This window comes from Myotis lucifugus, unplaced genomic scaffold (genome assembly GCF_000147115.1).
Source record: "Myotis lucifugus unplaced genomic scaffold, Myoluc2.0 scaffold_237, whole genome shotgun sequence".
NCBI classification, from domain to species: Eukaryota; Metazoa; Chordata; class Mammalia; order Chiroptera; family Vespertilionidae; genus Myotis; species Myotis lucifugus.
In genome coordinates this window covers 689962-709841 of record NW_005871285.1, presented here as the reverse complement: position 1 = coordinate 709841, position 19880 = coordinate 689962, and the positions used below count along the sequence as shown (strand labels likewise).

Here is a 19880-nt window from a genome sequence, read left to right as displayed (position 1 = left end):
TTGACACGAGCCTGATGGGACTGATCAGTGTTTTGATGGTGGTTTTGTGTGCTATTGCCCTTGGCCAATCAATCTGACCTTGTATTACCAATTTTCACTCCTTCAAGAGAAGGCATAACACAAATTGAAATGCTTGACCTTGGAACTTGAATTCAGTTCGGCTGGTTTGGGATGGTATCACGTGTTAAAAATATGAAACTTGCATGCCTTTATACTAGACCTGCATGTTCTCATTTGCTCCATGCTCCACTGTTGCCTAGGGATTATACCAGTCTCTTGTATCCATTTCTCAGGCCTATGTGGCCCCTGAAAGCATTTGAGTTGGTTACTGTGGACTAACATCTTCATGACAGGCAGCTCTGAGTTCCTTTGGGTAGAGGCTCCGATTTTCAGCATAGTATGAGTCTCTTTTAAATCCAAAGCATTGCCTGTAGCGTCTCTCTCACTGATCAGGATTTAATACTGATTTGGTCAAAATCACAATGTTCTGCACTCAGGGATGAGTCTTTAGGGGGCTCAAGTGACAGTGTGGGTGGATCAGGGAAGCTCATAGCAGACAGTGGTTCAAAGCAACACAGTTAAATGCATTATTGTGTGTGCATGAGAATCCCGAAGCAATAATTTATTAGCACCCTATTCTGGGAGAAATGCCTAGCTTACTATTAAAACTACTACCATTTGGTTCAACACTGAAGGGTACTCATATGTTATCTGTGAAGGATTTCTCCTGGATGTGCCCCTCTCCAGGGAAGGTGCAAGGTCATGCAACAGTACCCTTTTCCTCTGTCTCAATATAATTTTCCCTCAAATTTTCTTCAATACAGGTTGCCAATTTGGCCTGTTCCATCTCCAACAATGAGGAAGGGGTGAAATTGGTCCGAATGGCAGCTACCCAGATCGACAGCCTGTGTCCCCAGGTGAGCCTCAATCTCTTCATTTTAAAAGCCCATCGGTGCCCTGGCCAGTGTGGCTCACTTAGTTGAGGTCACTCCATGCACTAAAAGGTCATGGGTTCCATTTCTGGTCAGGGCACATGCTCAGGTTTCCGCCTCAATCCCCAGTACAGGGCGTGCAGAAGGTAGCCAATCAATGTCTCTTTCTGTCTCTCTTTATCTCCCTTCCTCTGTCTCTAAAGTCAATAAAAACATATTTGGTTTTTTTTAAAGTCCATTGGTGACCTAATATTTAGGACCTTCCATACTCCAGCCCTCATGTAACTCCTTCCCTTGACCTCTTTCCTAGCACTGGAATGTGCTAACCAACATCCATGGGCTGTTTCAAATCCTACTTTTATAAAAACAAAAACAACATCTAACTATTCCAATCTCTTCAGAATCACTGTGGCAATTACTGTCTTTCCCACTCATATTGACTTCCTTTTCTTTGTTTGGGGCTGTTATTTAAACCCTCCGTATCTATTTGCCTTGTCTCAACAACTAAATTATAAGCTTGCACATGTAGAACAGGAGTTATGTTGCTGCCACATCTGTGATAAATAAACAGGACTTGTCCAGTAAACACTTTCTGAAACCTGATGCTAATTACTGTATCTTCAAAGAGAAGCAAAGCAAAGCAAACGAAAGCTAATGATAACCTACCTCATTATTCATGTTTTTTTAATAATGTTTTTTTCTTTATTGATTAAGGTATTACATATGTGTCCTTATCCCCCCTATTGCCCCCTACTCATGCCCTCACCCTCCTGGTGTCTGTGTCTATTGGTTAGGCTCATATGCATGCATACAAGTCCTTTGGTTGATCTCTCCCCCTTACCCCCACCTTCCCCTACCTTCCCCTCTGAGGTTTGATGGTCTGATCAATGCTTCTCTGTCTCTGGATCTGTTATCATTCATGTCTTCGATTGTCCTTCTGGACCCTGAGAACCCATTTATCCGAGGAAGCTACACAGTCCAGAGTTGCAACATGGTATTTTGAACAGGGTTTTCAATATGTCCCTGGATTGTTTCGAACAAATAGGTCATCAATGCTGCTCTCACGCTGGCTGCCCGGCCGCAGAGCAAAGTTGCTCAGGACAACATGGACGTCTTCAAAGACCAGTGGGAGAAGCAGGTCCGAGTGCTGACGGAGGCCGTGGATGACATCACCTCGGTGGATGACTTTCTTTCTGTCTCAGGTAATCAGGAGCAGGCTCCGTAGAAGGCGGCTGAAGGAGGAGGACAGGATGAGATAAGGGATCATTTATAAATGTCATGGGTCTGTGTTTCAAGTGCTCTTCTTGGCCCTCTGAGCTTTCCATCATTTCTGCAAATGTGCCAGTAACACCCTCTTGAAAATGCGTCTTTGGTCTGCACATCATTTCAAGATACTAGTCAAAGCTTTGGGGACAAGTCGGGGAGGGGGGCATGCACAGCTTTCTGAAGATATCAGAAGCCTGAACAGATTAAGTAAGAACACTTAGGTCCCTTTCTAGTTCCTGGTGCTTATTAAAACAGGATGACCTATGACCTCTGATGCATCTGAATCACTCACCTGCAAAGGGTCTGGGGTCTGGGGTTGGTTAATCCCCATGGTTTATGTGTAAGTGTGTGTATATATACAATCTGCTATGCCAAATTGGCTGTGTTAAGGGGGTCATTTTTGCAATAACTGAAGTTATCCAGGTTGGTCATAAGCCAGGAAGAAATATTAGCCACAGAATGAACCCATTAGAAGGCACTTGGGAGCGATGGAGGCTTTGAGCACTTGTCTACGAGGTTGTGTAAGGAAGTGAAAGAAAGCAAATAGAACTAGTCATCACTTGAAATTGTAACTTTCTCCTTTGTAAATGCAGCCAGATGGGAGGATGTTAGTTCCTTTGAATCACCATGTAGTCATTTTGACCTTTAACGGGACTCACCGGCGCCATTGCCAAACAGGGCAACCAGCCAGCAAATGGGCCTTTTTCCAAACACATTTGGCTCGGTTCACTCACGTAGGAGAGTCTCTGTGGGAGGAGTGGGGGGAAGAGGTCACTGCAAAACATCGGCCTCCGGTGTGAGGTATTCAGATAACCAAGTGACCCTTGAAAATTTCAAATTGATTCTACCCACAGGTGTGTGGGAGTCACATCTGTCAACTCAGTCAGCAATAACCTTGACCAGGCTATTCTTGTTCTTGGCCTCACAGCACTGCCAGTGGGTGGGGATCAGGCAGACAGGGCCCCTGAGTACAACAGTGTGGGAGAGATTCCTAGGGAGGCTTATCGTATTTGGGAACTTTTCCTGGGTGCATTCTTCCCTTCGCATGCAGAAACAGAAAACGAACTCCTACTGGGGGCTTCTGTTTAAAGCTTATCTGACAGCAGCAGAGTGGAATCTATAGATCTGATGGGTAATCGAAAAGCCAACATTGAAACCATGGAGGGCAAGACAAGGAGATGGGGAAAAACAAGCTAACACCTGCTCAGTGTCTATAATTTGCCCGGCACTCTGCTGTTTGCTTGAATTCTCGCCAACATTCTATAAAATAGGTATTGGTATTCTAAGTCTTCCTTTGAGAAAACAAAGTCATTGAGAGGGTAGGTCACCTGGTGGAGAAGGTATTCAAGTTCAGATTATCCTCTTTCAGAAGCTATATCGTTCTCAACAAGCCAAGCTAGAAGGGGAGTTTCCGATGGTGCTCCCAGCTTTCCTTGCAGCTCCCTTCTCCCCACCTGTGGTATCCCCATTCCTCTCTCCAGTCCCTTTCAGAACTCTGCCCTGTTCTTCATTTCCAAGGCGCCCTATTTTTGAGGACTTGTCAAACCATCTATTCATTTAAATATACCGGTACCCAGGGCTTGGTTGATGCAGAACTCAATATGTTGCCATTCCTGTGATATTTGCTTTGCTGATGGCTGAGTCCTAACAACATAAAAGATATACCCAAGAATTGCACCTCCCATAAGGTGCTTAGGAACTGTTTGGATAGCCTTGTTGGGGATTTGGACAGTGGGGAACAGAAGGGTGGGCAACACTATTGAGTATCTTTCCGGTGTGTAGTCAGTTTCCCCCAGGATGGCTGCAGGGGCCCCCAAAAGGGGTAAGGGGACCCCCAGACCCAGCCTCAGATCTCACAGAGCAATCCCAGTATCCCCCGAGAATCTTACTCTGCTTCCCCTCCTACTTACAGATGAGTAGGAAACACCCATGCGCTGCCTTTCCCAAAGAGTTCAGAAGTTCAAACTTTCCCAACTTCTCCTTTGCTTTAAATGCACGTACAAAACTTTCTGAGGGTGGGGAGGAACAAAGCGGGCAGGCCTCACCTCGGGGTTTTCCAATCGTGCAAAGCATTTCTGAATTTTCTCCCACCAGCCGGGCCTCTTTGCCACCTTTCTCCCTGCCATGTCTTTGTGCATCTCATTATTCCCAGCCACAGGAAAAGGCTTTGGCTTCCGCTGATAACATGGTGCAGTCCAACCCCAGCGGTCCAGGCGCCGCAGTGTGCCATGATGGGAAAAGGAGCAGGCGCGGTCAGGGAGCCAGCCTCGGCAGTCCTTTGCAGGTGACAGGCACCTTGCCACAGGGGAGCTTGACAAATAGTGACACAGCCCACTCTCTCCTGCTGGCAGGCTCTGGACACAGCCCAGTAGCTGGGGAAACTACTTTTCATCTCTCTCGAAGCTGGAGCCCAAACATTTGCATCCATAAATTGCAAGTTTGGCCCAGGAGACCTTTTGAAATGGCATTAATGACATTTTATGTGTCCGTTTCTTCTGAAGGGAATATCTAATCTGGCAGGAAACTCTATGTAAACAACAAGAAGGATCTGCGTGCTTAAAGGATTATAGTTTTCTGCGTTTTGTTTTGTTTCATGCTACCTGAACTTGGGTGTCTGAGTGCTTAATGTGTCCACTTGCAAAGCAACAAGTTTGGGGTGCAATGATGCTGGCTATTAACATTACAGGAGCAAAACCAATTTTCTGCTGTGGCCCGGGCTCATAAAGAAGTGGAATGGCTGTGTTAGAGCACTTAAACTTTTCCCACTGGGCAAAAGCTACAATTTTAATAGTGTTTTAAAATGAGCATCTTGGCATTAACCATGTGACAGTGTAATTCTTGGGTTTGGCTCACAAAATAGCAGGCATCTAAGATCAGAAAAAGCTGTTCACTCAACCCCATACTGTCCAAGAGTTTCTCTCTTTCCTTTCTTTCTTTCTTTCTTTCTTTCTTTCTTTCTTTCTTTCTTTCTTTCTTTCTTTCTTTCTTTCTTTCTTTCTTTGTCTGTCTCTCTCTCTCTCTCTCTCTCTCTCTTTCTCTCTCTCTCTCTCTCTCTCTCTCTCTCTCTCTCTTTCTCTCTCTCTCTCTCTCTCTCTCTCTCTCTCTCTCTCTCTTTCTTTCTTTCTTTTTATCTTTTTGACTCCAGGGTCTCCAGTGTTTCCTTTAAAAAATTCATACAGTAAAAAGTTTGTTTTTGAACTTAGAAACAATAGCTTTAAGGCTTATAATAATCAAGTAGTTTGGTCATCAGTGGTTTTTGTAACAAAGTTACCTCTTTTCTGAAATAGGTTGCAAAAATTCAAGGAAGTTTCTCACAAAAGCTGTTGCAGTCCAATGTTCTATGATATGTTTAAACACCACGCTTCATATCCAGGTGCAATATTCAAAGTATCTGAGCAGGTTTCCAGGCAGGGTAATCACCTCTGGAATACACATGCTTTGTATTGCTACTTTCACTTCTATATCTGTTTCTAGTTGGAACAGCACTCCTCCTTTCTTAATGATTTCTTTCTCTTGAAAATACCTTAGGATCAAAATAATATATTTGATTGTCCCTTTTCAATGGACAAATTTATTCACTGTTCCCTTGATTGCCTCTTGTGTGTAAGGCACTGTCCCATGTGGATTTGCCTTTAAGTAGTTCATTGCCCTTCTTGCTAGATACTAGGCCAGTGTGCTTCCAAGCCTGTGAGCCCCAGGCCCGAGGATGTAGGGAGTAGGAGGGGAACAACTTTTACAAGGGGTTATATTTACAAAGTATGGTCTTGTGTTCAAATCAAATGTCTATGTAAACAGGTGGAGCTCTTTTTAAAATGCATTGTTGGTACTTAGATTAATAAAATGCAAGTTTATTTAAAGCATTCTCTATCATTGGAGCTTTTATATAGTCCCATCTACAGTATAACTGTTACTATGAGGGAATTGTAATTTACTTTTTCCATGAAAGGGGCACCTCTCATTGGAGAAGGTTGGGAAATGCTGAGAAAACTATCTTAGCATTTCCAAAAAAGTTATTCAGAAAACTGAGTCAATACTTTATTCACAGGATACGGTTAACTTGATTATCATTGCACAAATTAGTTGATGATATGACTAATTAAAAGCAATGTGTTTTTTTAAACTTTTATTTACACTATTACAAATGCCCCCCCCCTTTGATCACCTCCACCCAGCCCTCTCCCCACACGTCCCTCTGTCCATCAGCACACTGTGGTTATGCATATATGTTCTTAGGTTAATTCCTTCACCTTCTCTCATCCAGTCCCCTGCTCCCCACTCCCTCTGACAGCTGTCAGTCTGTTCCACGTATCCATGCCTCTGTTTCTATTTTGTTTGCCAGTTTATTTTATTCATTAGATTCCACATATAAGTGAGATCATATGGTATTTGTCTTTCTCTGACTGGCTTATTTCACTTAGCATAAAATGTTTTTTATATCATGGATTTTCAAGTTCTGCTGGCCTCCTTCAGATACAGTTATATATACAGAAGCATATTTCTTGTCTAATTAAATTAGTTGCATGTTTCTAGTTTGGGAAATGGGATTTTTTAAAAACTATCATTTTCTTTTAGAATATTGAGTCATAAGTGGGTTGCTTAATTTTTTTTTAATGTATTAATGCCAAAGCGATTAGTATCTAATATAATTAACAGATTCTTGTTTGCATTCAACTCCAAAATTCCATCTTTATGCACAGAAAAGCAGGAGCTATGCCTTTTCTTATACGAGGTTATTCAAAGAAAATGGCAACTGGATGGCTGTTTTTGACACTAGGACTTCTCAGTTGCTCACTTTCAGGGATCAGGGAGCATTCCAATTGTCTGGAGGGATCCAGCCAGGAAGTACGAGGCCTACGTCAACCCAACTTTTGAATTTAAAATCCTGTCCTGAATTTCATTTGAGTAAACCCTTTTCTCAGGTGTATTTCCATGATATAATCCAAGATTTATATCTTATAAAGGGGTGATTTTCAGCAGTCTCCGTAATCACAATGAAAACTTCTAAGTCTAATTTTCACAGTTGTTTTTATCTTTTACTTAGAAAAACATCAACATTCAGAAGTACTACTTCTTGTGATTTTAAGATATCTGAATATTAAAATGTAAACACTGCCTTTATTTTTCTATTCTAATTGAGATTAAAGAACTGGAAAAAGTAGAAACCAGACATTTGTAATTGTTGAGTGAGGAAATCATATTATATGAGGTCAAAACAGATGTTCTTAATGAAAAGTAAGTTATACTTTGCAGTTTTCTACCAAATGTTCTATAAGAACAAATATTCCCTGTGAGTGATGGTTTAATGAAAGTAGGAGAGATCCATGGTAGAGACAGGGGTTTGCCAAGTGCCCTCTCATTTCTCCTTCTTTGGGAATTTTAAAATTAGAACTAGTTCTAGAAACTTCTTAAAGTGGCAAACATTGTGGGGAACACTTATTTTAGTCCTTATCTATTCATTGAGTCTGGCAGTTATAATTTTTAAAAGGTACCAGATTATTTAAATTTTAAAAGGTACCAGATTATTTAAGACTATTAAACTTGTTCTATTTAATCTATTAGGAGTGTGTAGGTGTGTACTTTCAGTTTAAGGTCTTTTCTTTCCTGAAACTAAAAATACTAAACTTTTTTAACATTTCCTTAGTATTCCATTTCTAAAGAATATACAGCCTGACCGGTGTGGCTCAGTGGTTGAGCGTCAACCTATGAACCAAGAGGTCAAGGTTCCATTTCTGATCAGGGCACATGCCCAGGTTGTGGGCTCAATCCCAAGTGTGGGGCATACAGGAGGCAGCCCATCAATGATTCTCTCTCATCATTGATGTTTCTATCTCTCTCCCACTCCCTTTCTGAAATTAATAAAAATATATTTTAAAAAGTGGTTATACACAAGGGACATGATTACAAATTTCACATTGGATGTGGGAAATACAGAACTGCACACTTGCAAAATGGTAAGGGACCAGATTGCGTATTTTCTCTGTGCTAGTGGAGCATGAAGCCTCCTACCCTGCCTGCTTGATTCTATTTGGGGCAATAGCCACAAAGTAATCGCTGATCTCGATGCTAACCTGAGGGAATCAGCCACAAGACTGGATTGTATTTTAATTGTGGAGAACTCTGTGACCATATTCACCTGATCAGTTTCCCCATTGCACATACCGTGTGCATGATATGACATTAGAAGACTGACTGGGTGATGTTTGTTCATTCTATGGTTTCCCCTAAATGCTCCTTAATAAAAACATGATCCAACAAACATGAGCTTAAAGCCGGTCATGTCCAGAAATGTTTCTGCTTGGCCAGTCAACTTTGTATTAGCTGCATAACCACTTCTAAAAGACCTTTCCATGCAATAGCTCTCAAACATTGAAACCAAGAAAGGGATATTTAAGTTAATGCTCCTCAAAGAATGGTCTCTAAACCAGAAACATTAACATCACCTGAGAACTTGATAGAAATACAGTTTCTTGGGCTCCACTCCAGACTGAATAAAAAATACTGGGAATGACTCCTAACAGTCTATATCAGTGGTTCTCAACCTTCTGGCCCTTTAAATACAGTTCCTCATGTTGTGACCCAACCATAAAATTATTTTCGTTGCTACTTCATAACTGTAATGTTGCTACTGTTATGAATCATAATGTAAATATCTGATATGCAGGATGGTCTTAGGCGACTCCTGTGAAAGGGTCGTTCGACCGCCAAAGGGGTCGCTACCCACAGGTTGAGAACCGCTGGTCTATATGATTCTGTTAGTCCTCAGGCTGCTGCTCAAGCTCGAGGCTCACTATTGTAATGATAAACTCTGTCCTTTAAATATCACTTTTGTGTCATCAGGCATATATTGATATGCAAGATGATGGTTCATGATAGTTGATGAATCTTAGATTGCTTCTTAAAGGTTTGAGTGATATAAGATTATAAAAACGTGTAAATGTTTCCCCCCCAGAAAATCACATCTTGGAGGACGTGAACAAATGTGTGATAGCTCTACAAGAGGGGGATGTGGACACTCTGGACCGGACTGCGGGGGCCATCAGGGGCCGGGCAGCTCGAGTCATACACATCATCAATGCTGAAATGGAGAACTATGAAGCTGGTGTTTACACTGAGAAGGTGCTGGAAGCTACAAAATTGCTCTCTGAGACAGGTAAACATGGCACATAGATTCGACCAAAATGTCAATGAGTGATTAATGTCCATATTTGAATAAATCTGTTTCATTGTGTTCTTTAGGCCTTTATGCGTCTGTATTATGCATGATCATGGAAGGGGTGCTTGCTGCTTTGTTTCTTGAGTTGAAATTTGTATAACTTTAGCAGAATAATGATTTTTTTTTGCTTTGCATGCATATGTGACTTTGTAGTTTTCATATATAATCTCATTTGATCCTCACAAGGACCTTATGAAGTAGGCAGATAATAAAAATTTATTTCCAATTACAAAAGCAGTAGGCAGATAATAAAAATTTATTTCCAATTACATATGCACACGTGGAAGTTTGAATCAGTTAAGAGAAGAAAAAGTTTTGCAAGGCTACAAGGTAGTGGCAATATGATTGGAACTTGGAATCTCAAAGTTGAAAAAACTATTCCTTAGTCTGTTTCTTGAGAAGGTAGGACCTTGAGGAAGGACTATGGACAACCATAGTGGGAAGGAAGCATAAAGGCTCTAGGTAATTTCTGACAAGGAAGCACTTAAAGGAGGTGGTGGCTTCTGACAAAGGGTTAAGCCTTCAATATATGTCCTGCCCCTCTAGGAAAGCCTTACATGCCCCCCTCCAGGGGGTGTGACTGCCCACCTGGGAATCGGTGCTGTGGTAAGACACAGTTACTTATATGAGCCTGTCATAGCTCTCTGGTGCATTGGGACCGACAAAAAGACTTACTTCCACTGAGTTAGTAGAACCACCCCTAACTTTGAATAGTTGTGTCAAAAACTGGCCTATTTTTAGTAGTTTATGCTCCTGACTAGTGTCTCTTGGCTTTAGTCCATTTCTAAAGTCCTTCATGCCTTGTGAATTTGTATGTACGGGGGAATGAGGATAAATTCAAGGAAGGAGAGAACACAAAGCGAATTTAAATCAATATTGCACGGGGTTTTGACTAGGTAATGACTTGGGTCCCATGCCTGTATGGAATGACCTCGCCTTACACCCCAAGGCGAGGGGGCTTCTCCAGGCTGCACATGGACTTTGGAACCACTGGGCTTTTCAAAACTAGATGTGTCTCTAAAAGGTCAGATACAGCAGTGTTCCAAGTTCTCTGTGTTACAAATACGTTTCCTTCTACAGGGCTAAGGTTATTTACAAAGACTTCTGTAGATATTTATTCTGGAATACGAAGAAAAAAAAGAGATGAATAGAGACATTGGTTGCACTCTTAGAAATATAAGCAGAATGGATATAGTGTAATGTCACAAAATAAAGAGCATATCCAGAGATTGTTGTTCTTCAGAATCCTCACAGATTTAGACTTAGAAATAATAATGATAACAATAAGGATAAAAATCTACTTGCATTTTAACTAGCTCAGGGGTTCTCAACCTGTGGGCCACGATCCCCTTGGGGGTCGAACGACCCTTTCACAGGGGTCGCCTAAGACCATCGGAAAACACATATTGAATATATAATTGCATATTGTTTTTGTGATTAATCACTATGCTTTAATTATGTTCAATTTGAAACAATGAAAATACATCCTGCATATCAGATATTTACATTACGATTCATAACAGTAGCAAAATTACAGTTATGAAGTAGCAACAAAAATAATTTTATGGTTGGGAGTCACCACAACATGAGGAACTATATTATAGGGTCTCGGCATTAAGAAGGTTGAGAACCACTGAACTAGCTGAAATTCAGCACCGTTTTCTTTCAAATTGGCTTGCCCTTTGCATTCAATAGAGCAACACAGCAAGTCATAATAGTATTTCTTTCTTCACTTGGAAGATTTAAGCAATAGGGATATAACTTTCCAATTTAAGGACTTTTCTTGCACCCATTAGAGGACCCCTCTCACATTCCTGTGGCTCTCAGTATCTGGCCCTTTTGCTCTATTTGTTATAAAGTCTCAGCTTCACATGGCATCACTGACACATGGCAGCACCCCCTTGGGTATGACACTAGGTAAAGACTGTCAGATGCTAAGTGAAATAAGCCAGTCAGAGAAAGATAAATAACACATGATCTCACTCATTTGTGGAATATAGAGAACAACATAGGCTGATGAAAATGGATAGATCCAGAGACAGAGAAGCAGCGATAAGACTGGCAAATCTCAGAGGGAAAGTAGGGGAGGGTGGGGGTAAGGGGGATAGATCAACCAAAGGACTTATATGCATGCATATAAGCCCAACCAATGGACACAGACAACAGGGGGCCGAGGGCATGAGTGGGGGGGAGTTATGGGGGGAATGAGGTCACATATGTAATACCTTAATCAATAAAGAAATTAAAGATTGAAAAAAAAGACTTTCAGAGACAGAGAGGACTCAGCTCATGCCTGCTCCTGAGTGGTGGGAATGATAATTCTAGAAGATGAAAGATACAGAATTTACATGCAATTTTTTTTTTGTGCACACAAAGATTTTAGGCATTTTTCAAGAGGCAGTTTTTTTTCCTTACTCTATTTTGGGATGCTTTAATGAACAGAAGGAGTAGTGCCCATTGAGTCAAAATCTGCTTAAAAGCAAGGACAGCGTGCTTAGTTGATTGAGATATTTTAACATAATTTTCACCAGTGTCTTGAAATGTATATAATTTTCTGGTTGATTTTTTTAACTGAAAAAGAAAATCAGTGAAACAGAGCAATTTGTTCTGGGTTGTTGTTGCTAATCAAGATTTTGCTCTTATTTGTTAATTTTCAGAGCTTTTAACATTCTCATCCTAGCCCTCTCATACAGTAATTGAATACTCTGGGGACGTAACTGAATCACCTTCTTGATTCTGATGTCCACATTTAATTTTTAATTAAATAGATGAGATGAGAAAGATAGTTAAGATAGTTAGATGCATTCTATTTTTCAAGATCTATTGAAGATAACTCAAAAGTAACCAGGTGGAAGACTTTGAAATAGATAGTTTGTACACAACTGTAGTAAGAGATATAATACTACATGTCAAGGAAAAGTGGACGTTATTGGGCTAAGAACTAGAATATGCAAGGTATATGAATTAATTTGCTTCTGTCACCAATTTTTCTTAAAAAGGAACAGAATTGGTTCTTTATGTGTAACTACAGAATTTGTTAAAGAAATGAAAGCAAAAATATTAGCTTTTAACTCATTGGTTGCTAATTAGAATTGTTGGAGTATGTACTAGACACATGGAGTTTGAGGAAGACCATAGGATCAGAGATTAGATCTATGATTACGACTGTGCAGAGTTTTGTTGAAAAAAAATATATATATTTCTAAAATGAATTAGTTCTCTTGTCAGTTTCTGGGCATGTGAATGAGGCATATGTCCTCAAAAAAACTCTTATGCATATCACTAATGCCCAAGTTTCTACTTTTGGGCTGATGTTTTCTTTCTGATTTAAAAAAAATCTTATAGTCACATTGAGTTGGTCACTTATTTTTTTATATAAGCCTGTCAAACTCTGTCCTGAGAGTATATCTTATTTTGGGAAGAGAACACAGGGGCATTGGTCAAAGAAGGGGAGATACTAAGACAAAGGATGAGGAAAAAAGAAAGGAGTCCAAGACATGGAAGACAAACGCTCACATTTTCTTTTGCCTTGTTACAACCTACAAGGTTCTGCCTAGTTTTACATCCAAGTTATTAGACTCAAGACCCTAAGGCAGAATGTTTCCAACCTCTGTACTATAGACGTTTTAGCCTGAGTAATTCTTTCTTGGGGGCGGGGAGCTCTCCTGTACAACCACCCTGGCCTTAACCCACTAGGACAGCGGTTCTCAACCTGTGGGTAGCGACCCCTTTGGCGGTCGAATGACCCTTTCACAGGGGTCCCCTAAGACCATCCTGCATATCAGATATTTACATTACAATTCATAACAGTAGCAACATTACAGTTATGAAGTAGCAACGAAAATAATTTTATGGTTGGGTCACAACATGAGGAACTGTATTCAAAGGGCCAGAAGGTTGAGAACCACTGCACTAGGACCTCCTCCCTTCTCCTTCCCCAGTTGTGACAACCTAGTGTCTCTAGATATTTCCATGGGTCCTTGGGAGGGGATAACCCCCTTGAAAATAACTGCCTAAAGGAAGAAATATCCTGAAATAGGGGCAAGTTTAAGGCAGAGTGGAGCCCATGTGTTGTGGCCATAGGGCGTGGTAAAGGGAATAGAATAAGAATATATTACAGCCCTGACCGGTTTGGCTCAGTGCATAGAGTGTTGGCCTACAGACTCAAGGGTCCCAGGTTCGATTCCAGTCAAGGGCATGTACCTTGGTTGCGGACACATCCCCAGTAGGGGGTGTGCAGGAGGCAGCTGATTGATGTTTCTCTCTCATCGATGTTTCTAACTCTCTATCCCTTTCCCTTCCTCTCTGTAAAAAAATCAATAAAATATATTGTTTAAAAAAAGAGTATATTACAAAAAAGAATCTAAGAAGAGGCAGAATGTTCAAAAACTCTTGTCTAGACCAGTGATGGCGAACCTATGACACGCATGTCAGAGGTGACACACGAACTCATTTTTTTGGTTGATTTTTCTTTGTTAAGTGGCATTTAAATATATAAAATAAATATCAAAAATATAAGCCTTTGTTTTACTATGGTTGCAAATATCAACAAATTTCTATATGTGACACGGCACCAGAGTTAAGTTAGGGTTTTTCAAAATGCTGACACGCCGAGCTCAAAAGGTTCGCCATCACTGGGCTAGACCATACTTTGCTGCTAAAGGTGTTTGTAAACACAGGCCAGCCCCCCCGTTAGACTTGTAAATGACCAGGGGTGGCTCTCTGTGGAGAAACTCCCAGTTTGCCACCTGGCTGCCTTACTTGAGTGACTAGAAACAGAACTAAAGAGTGACAAAATGGTCTGTGGGTTATTTCCCCTTGAATTATATTACTTCCTCAGTAAAGACCATGTTTTGCTCAAGAGTGCTTTTTGGGTTCATATGACTGCCGAGTTAAATTGGAGGAATAATTTCGTGGATTATGAGGATGCTAACATTCTAGGGCAATATTATATAAAAATTACCTATTTGTTTTTTATGAAACTAAATTAGGCTGATGTAGAGCAAGTTTATTGTGTTTTCATCAGCCCCATTACCTGCTTACATATTGGATGTGCTGTTCAATAAAACCTGAATCATAATCAATTGTTAACAGCTTGGTAGTAAGTGAACACTTAACCAGACCCATCTTCACAGATCTCATTTACAGTCAGGTTGCTGCATAAGGTTGGGGAGGGGGCAAAATATATTCAGTGATATCATATTTAGATATGTAGAGAGTAGCTCACTCTTCACTGAACAGATTACATTGAAATGTCACTTTTTAAGGTTGATAGTTGATGCAAGTTTGTGGCAATGTGTACGTGATCAGGCAGTTTCTTCTTCAAAGGGGACAAAAAAATACTGTATTTTTAATAGGATTCTGATATTAAGCACTTTATATGCAGAAATTAAAATTCCATTATTTTGGAGAACACGGGGGCCAAACAGATGGCATAATTTTTTTATTAAGACTTTATTATTTTAGAACAGTTTAATGCTCATAGAAAAATTGAAGGGAAGATATAGATATTTCCCGTATACCCCTGGATTGCACATATGCATAGTGTCCCATATTATTGATAACCCCTACAAGATTGGTAAATTTGTCACAATTAATGACCTATATTAACACATCATAATCATCTGAAGTCCATAGTTAATTAGAGTTAACTCTTGGTGTATATTCTATGGGTTTGACTAATGTGTAATAACATGTGTCCATCCTTATGTTATCATACAATGTATTTTTCACTGTCATAAAAATACTTTGTACTCCATCTAATCATCCCTCTCCTCCTCCCAACTCCCTGGCAACCATAGATCGTTCTACCGTCTCCATAGTTTTGTCATTTCTAGGATGTCATATAGTTGGAATCATACAGTATGTAGCCTCTCTAGATTCTCTGTTTTCACTTAGTAGAGATGATATAATTTTTACTTTTATGCTTCTGTGAAGTTTTCATAAAAACAAGAGATGTCTTCCACTATTTCTATATGTAAGATGATTAACAAATAAAAAGTTCCCTAACTGGGAATAGTAATGAGGGGCACATTTGCATCTCAATATAATGTAGTAGAACAAATCCAGGTTAGGAATCAGAAGAACTCAATTCCTTGACTTCTACCAACTAACTGTGACCTTACACAAATTAGTTAATGCTCTGGGCCTTAGCTTCTGATGTATTGCCTGATGTTTTGTCATCCAAGAATGGTCAGTGATATTGGAATATATGTGAAAGACTGTATGGGAAGACAGGAAAAAAGCCACTGTCTACTGGCTTCCTGGTGACTGCACTTAAGATGGATAATTGTTGCCCATGAATCCTCTGTAAAAACATCGTCTGATCCATTTAAACAGGTGTGTTCATTATTCTTCAAGCAAAACATATCCGTTCTGTTTCCACTCTCCTTCCAGTAATGTTCTCCGTTTTCTCTTTCTCTACAGCTGTGCCTTGAACTTATCCTTCAAAATCTGGCTCAAGTCTCAGCTGAAGATAGTAGGGACCATTCTATCAGTCTTTTGACATATGTTCTCTTCAGTTACATGGTCCCCAACTAGATTCAGTTCCTAGAGGCAGGTGGTTCTGTAGGTGCCTAGAGGCTAGAACAGTGTTATATAATTAGCATTTAATGTGTATGTATTGAATACAAAAAATAGGATATTACATTTTTGTTTCAGTAGAGAATAGGTCCTCTAGCATCCTTAGGTTTGTAGCTAAATATGAAGACATTCCCCCACCCCCCTTCCTTTCTACATTCCCTTTCTAAAGGGAAGCAATCTGCTTAGTCACTTGGACTAGACTATACTTATTCCACTTGGACTGATTTCTGTTGCTAGAGAGATTAAGTTTTATGATTGGACAGGTCTATATATGTGACTTGATGTGTAGGGTGCAGACTGAAGGAAGATCAATATCAGAAGAAGATGGTAGGGAGAGATTATTGGGAAGACAAATAACATCCCATATTATAGATAAAAAGCCTATTACAGTCTAAGTTCAGTTCTCCATAATCGACCTTAAAATTTGATTATGGAAGTAAAGAATTTCAACAGATTCTCTAATGACCGAGGTTTTTCAGCCTAGACATCCTAATATATGTATTTTAATATGGCCCTTATTATAGGTGTAAAGTATTTATCTCTGAAAGCTTAAATGGATTATGATATGGAGGAAATGTTTTACTTGGTGGTGGTTGTGATATTCCTGGTGGTGGAAGTCAGAAGTGTAGGAGGAATGAGAAGGACATTTTAGCCCTTGAATAGCCCTTAAATAGGCACATGTGTATTTTGTCCTAAAGCTCTTTCTGTATGACTGAACCTACATACTTCAGGTATTGTAGGAATTTGGCTGATGGTTTTAAATACCTATATTTATTTTATCCTGAAAACAAATGAAAGATTCCTGGCTCAGAGAAAAAACATGTTAATTACAACAGTAACCTTGCTAGTTCCCCGTACTTCATTCTGCTTCTCAAGGCATGTGATGAGGGCAAATGAATTTTGCACATATAAGGGGGGTCCATACTACAGGAGAGGAGCCACAGAATTATGAATCTGAGAGTTTATGTAGGAACTGGTGCTCAGCTGCCTCTCTCCCCTCCTAAGAGGAGAAGAGAAAACTTTGCTCTTTAAAAAAAATACATTTTTACTGATTTCGGAGAAGAGGAGGGAGAGAGAGAGAGAAACATTAATTATGAGAGAGAATCATTGATCAACTGCCTCCTGCATGCTCCCTACTGGGGAGCAAGTCCAAAACCCGGGCATATGCCCTGACCAGGAATTGAACCCATGACCTCCTGGTTCACCTGGTTCATAAGTCAACGCTCAACCACTGAGCCACGCCAGCCAGGCCCCTTTTCTCTTTAACATTAATAAACCCCCTCCAGGAAATGTCCCTATGTTGATACAACTCTTTGGAATATAAATGAATGACTCTAGGTTTTATCCCCTTTTGACATGTAAACACATTTCTCTGCAGGAGATAGATAACCTGGAGATTTGCAGTTTTATTTCACTGTCATAGGACTTTTATTGAGTCATCTTTTGAACCACATTACCAGTCAGAAAGCCCTGGCCATGAAGAAACATAAGAATATTTTCCCTATTTTGGCTTATTTGTAAATAATATGTTCTGCTAGAATAAAAACATGTCCAACTCTCTCAGCATCGAGGGGCTGAAGAATCACCTGAGAAAATACAACTTAAGGAGAGAAAGTAAGACACAATTTTAGCCTGATAATAAACCTCTCCTATGGAAGTGGAGGTGGGAACGGGTGGGCACAGTTCCATGTTTACGTATCTGTAGTTTAGAGCAACACAGTGGTGGAAACATCACTTTCCTAGTGCCTGGTTGTCAAAGTGAAACTAAAAGGAAGACCATGAACCTCCAGTTCTGCATGAGTCACATCACGGATTCATAATTCTGGGGACTGCAAAGGATGTGGTACTTCTTCCTCACTCCCAGGGCCCCAAGGACTGGCATTCATGGTAGTGACAGTGCACAGAGGAAGGACCTGCACAGGTGTCCACTGGGATTGTGGCCAGGATGTATTAATTGTGCACAAGAGAGGTGGTAGTAAGTCCCCTTGACTAGAATATCTGCCAGATCAGTGACAGGTGCTTGAATCAAAGAAAGGGAGGATATGCTGACAGTCACTTGTTAGAGAGCATGTGACACGTCACTGGTGTATTCCAGAAATAGTTTGATCAGGGGAAATAAGAAGCTTTGCTTGTAGCTAGAGGACCTGAAGTAACAGATGGACATAAGAACCAAAGAAGCTCTGTTTATTCTGGTCAAAATGATCCCAAAATAGCCTCCCCACCTGGCTTTTGTCTCTATATTTTACTTGTTCTATAGCAATGGCTGGCTTTGTCCTTGTCTGTAAAGTTTTCTCTCTAACTGCATCAACCAATCCCACTCCTCGGTGCCCCCTTTGCTCTTACCCGTGTCACCCATTACACACCAACTATATACTGCCCCATGTTGCAAGCTCTTTGTTTGCCCTTTTGTCTGTCTTTATGTAAGTATCTGTGTTCTGTCTACCTTTGTGTCTTTTAATTAGGAAGTAATACACACACACACACACACCCACACCCCTAGAGTCTAGGGCAGGGGTGGGCAAACTTTTTGACTCGAGGGCCACAATGGGTTCTTAAACTGGACCGGAGGGCCGGAACAAAAGCATGGATGGAGTGTTTGTGTGAACTAATATAAATTCAAAGTAAACATCATTACATAAAAGGGTATGGTCTTTTTTTTTTAGTTTTATTCATTTCAAATGGGCCGGATCCGGCCCGTGGGCTGTAGTTTGCCCATGGCTGGTCTAGGGTATGTGTGTGTGTGTGTGTGTATGTATTACTTCCTAATTAAATTTTAACCTCCTGACATTTAAGACCACCTCTTCATTTTTTCTATCCTTGATTAGAGTTGAAGCTTAAAAGTGTTTATTAATATAAATGAAAAACATGTCTGACAGAGTAATACCTTATCGGGGTGATTGTATCCTTTTTAAAAATTACAAGTTGAAATGATCAAAATCAGAATCTTTAAAATTATGTGCAATCCATTTTTAACAATTATTTTACTACATGTTAATCCTTTAAACCTCAGTGATGCCAGATTTAACTGTATTTATCAAGCTTGGTTTCCAGAAACACTGTAAATTAAATAAGGCACGTTCAGTTCGTTATTCCTCCCTTAAGTTTCAGAATTAAAGGTGGCATCCTTTCTTTGTAACTTAATAATCCTTTTGTGATTATTTTTGAAATGCTTATTTTAAAATCTAAGAGAACTTTCCTAGCAAGCATTTTCTTTCCGTCGGGAAAGGGATTTGTGTCTAGACAAGCGCAGATGGATGTCCCCCGTTTCTCTCAGGGCAGTCATCGTGAATGGAATTTAGAGGAGTTTTTTCCCCTTTTTCTAGGCAGTGCTTTTTCATCTTTCATCAAGCAATTCAGCTCATGGGTTATGTATGGCCTTCTGGATTTGGATGTTTGAAATGTACATTGTAATTTTGCAAACATGAATTTATGAAAATGGAAGCCTTTAGGAACTCCCACAGAGGAAACAGATGACTGACTCTGATGAAACAGAGTCCACGAATACATACAGATGAAAGAATTAGAACTAGCCAGAATGCTGCTGACGCGTGTCTGGAAAGGTAGGAAGAGTAGACAAATAGTCACCTGGGAGTAAGGAACAAAGTAAGCTGGGCTTCTTTTGTCCTTGCTCCTGGCTTCCGGTGCTCAACATCTTCTAACTTGATTAAGAGTGATTAAAATAAAGCACCATAAAATCTAGTATGTCATTGGTCTAGACCAGGGGTGGGCAAACTTTTTGACTCGAGGGCCACAATGGGTTCTTAAACTGGACCTGAGGGCCGGAACAAAAGCATGGATGGAGTGTTTGTGTGAACTAATATAAATTCAAAGTAAACATCATTACATAAAAGGGTACGGTCTTTTTTTTTTTTTTTTTTTTTAGTTTT

At 40.2% G+C, this 19880-nt stretch overlaps 1 protein-coding gene across 8 annotated transcripts in view; it reads left to right on the top strand.

Annotated features, from left to right (window-relative positions):
• CTNNA2 (catenin alpha 2) overlaps window positions 1-19880 on the top strand; it is a 962766-nt gene that overhangs the window by 862332 nt on the left and 80554 nt on the right. For 7 of the 8 annotated variants that reach the window (XM_006098480.1, XM_023762210.1, XM_023762215.1 and 4 more), the window contains 3 exons: window positions 825-917; window positions 1978-2134; window positions 9148-9348. In XM_006098480.1, coding sequence (XP_006098542.1) covers window positions 825-917; window positions 1978-2134; window positions 9148-9348 — 451 coding nt within the window. The remainder of the gene's footprint in view (window positions 1-824; window positions 918-1977; window positions 2135-9147; window positions 9349-19880) is intronic. The other variant, XM_023762214.1, reaches the window with a different exon arrangement.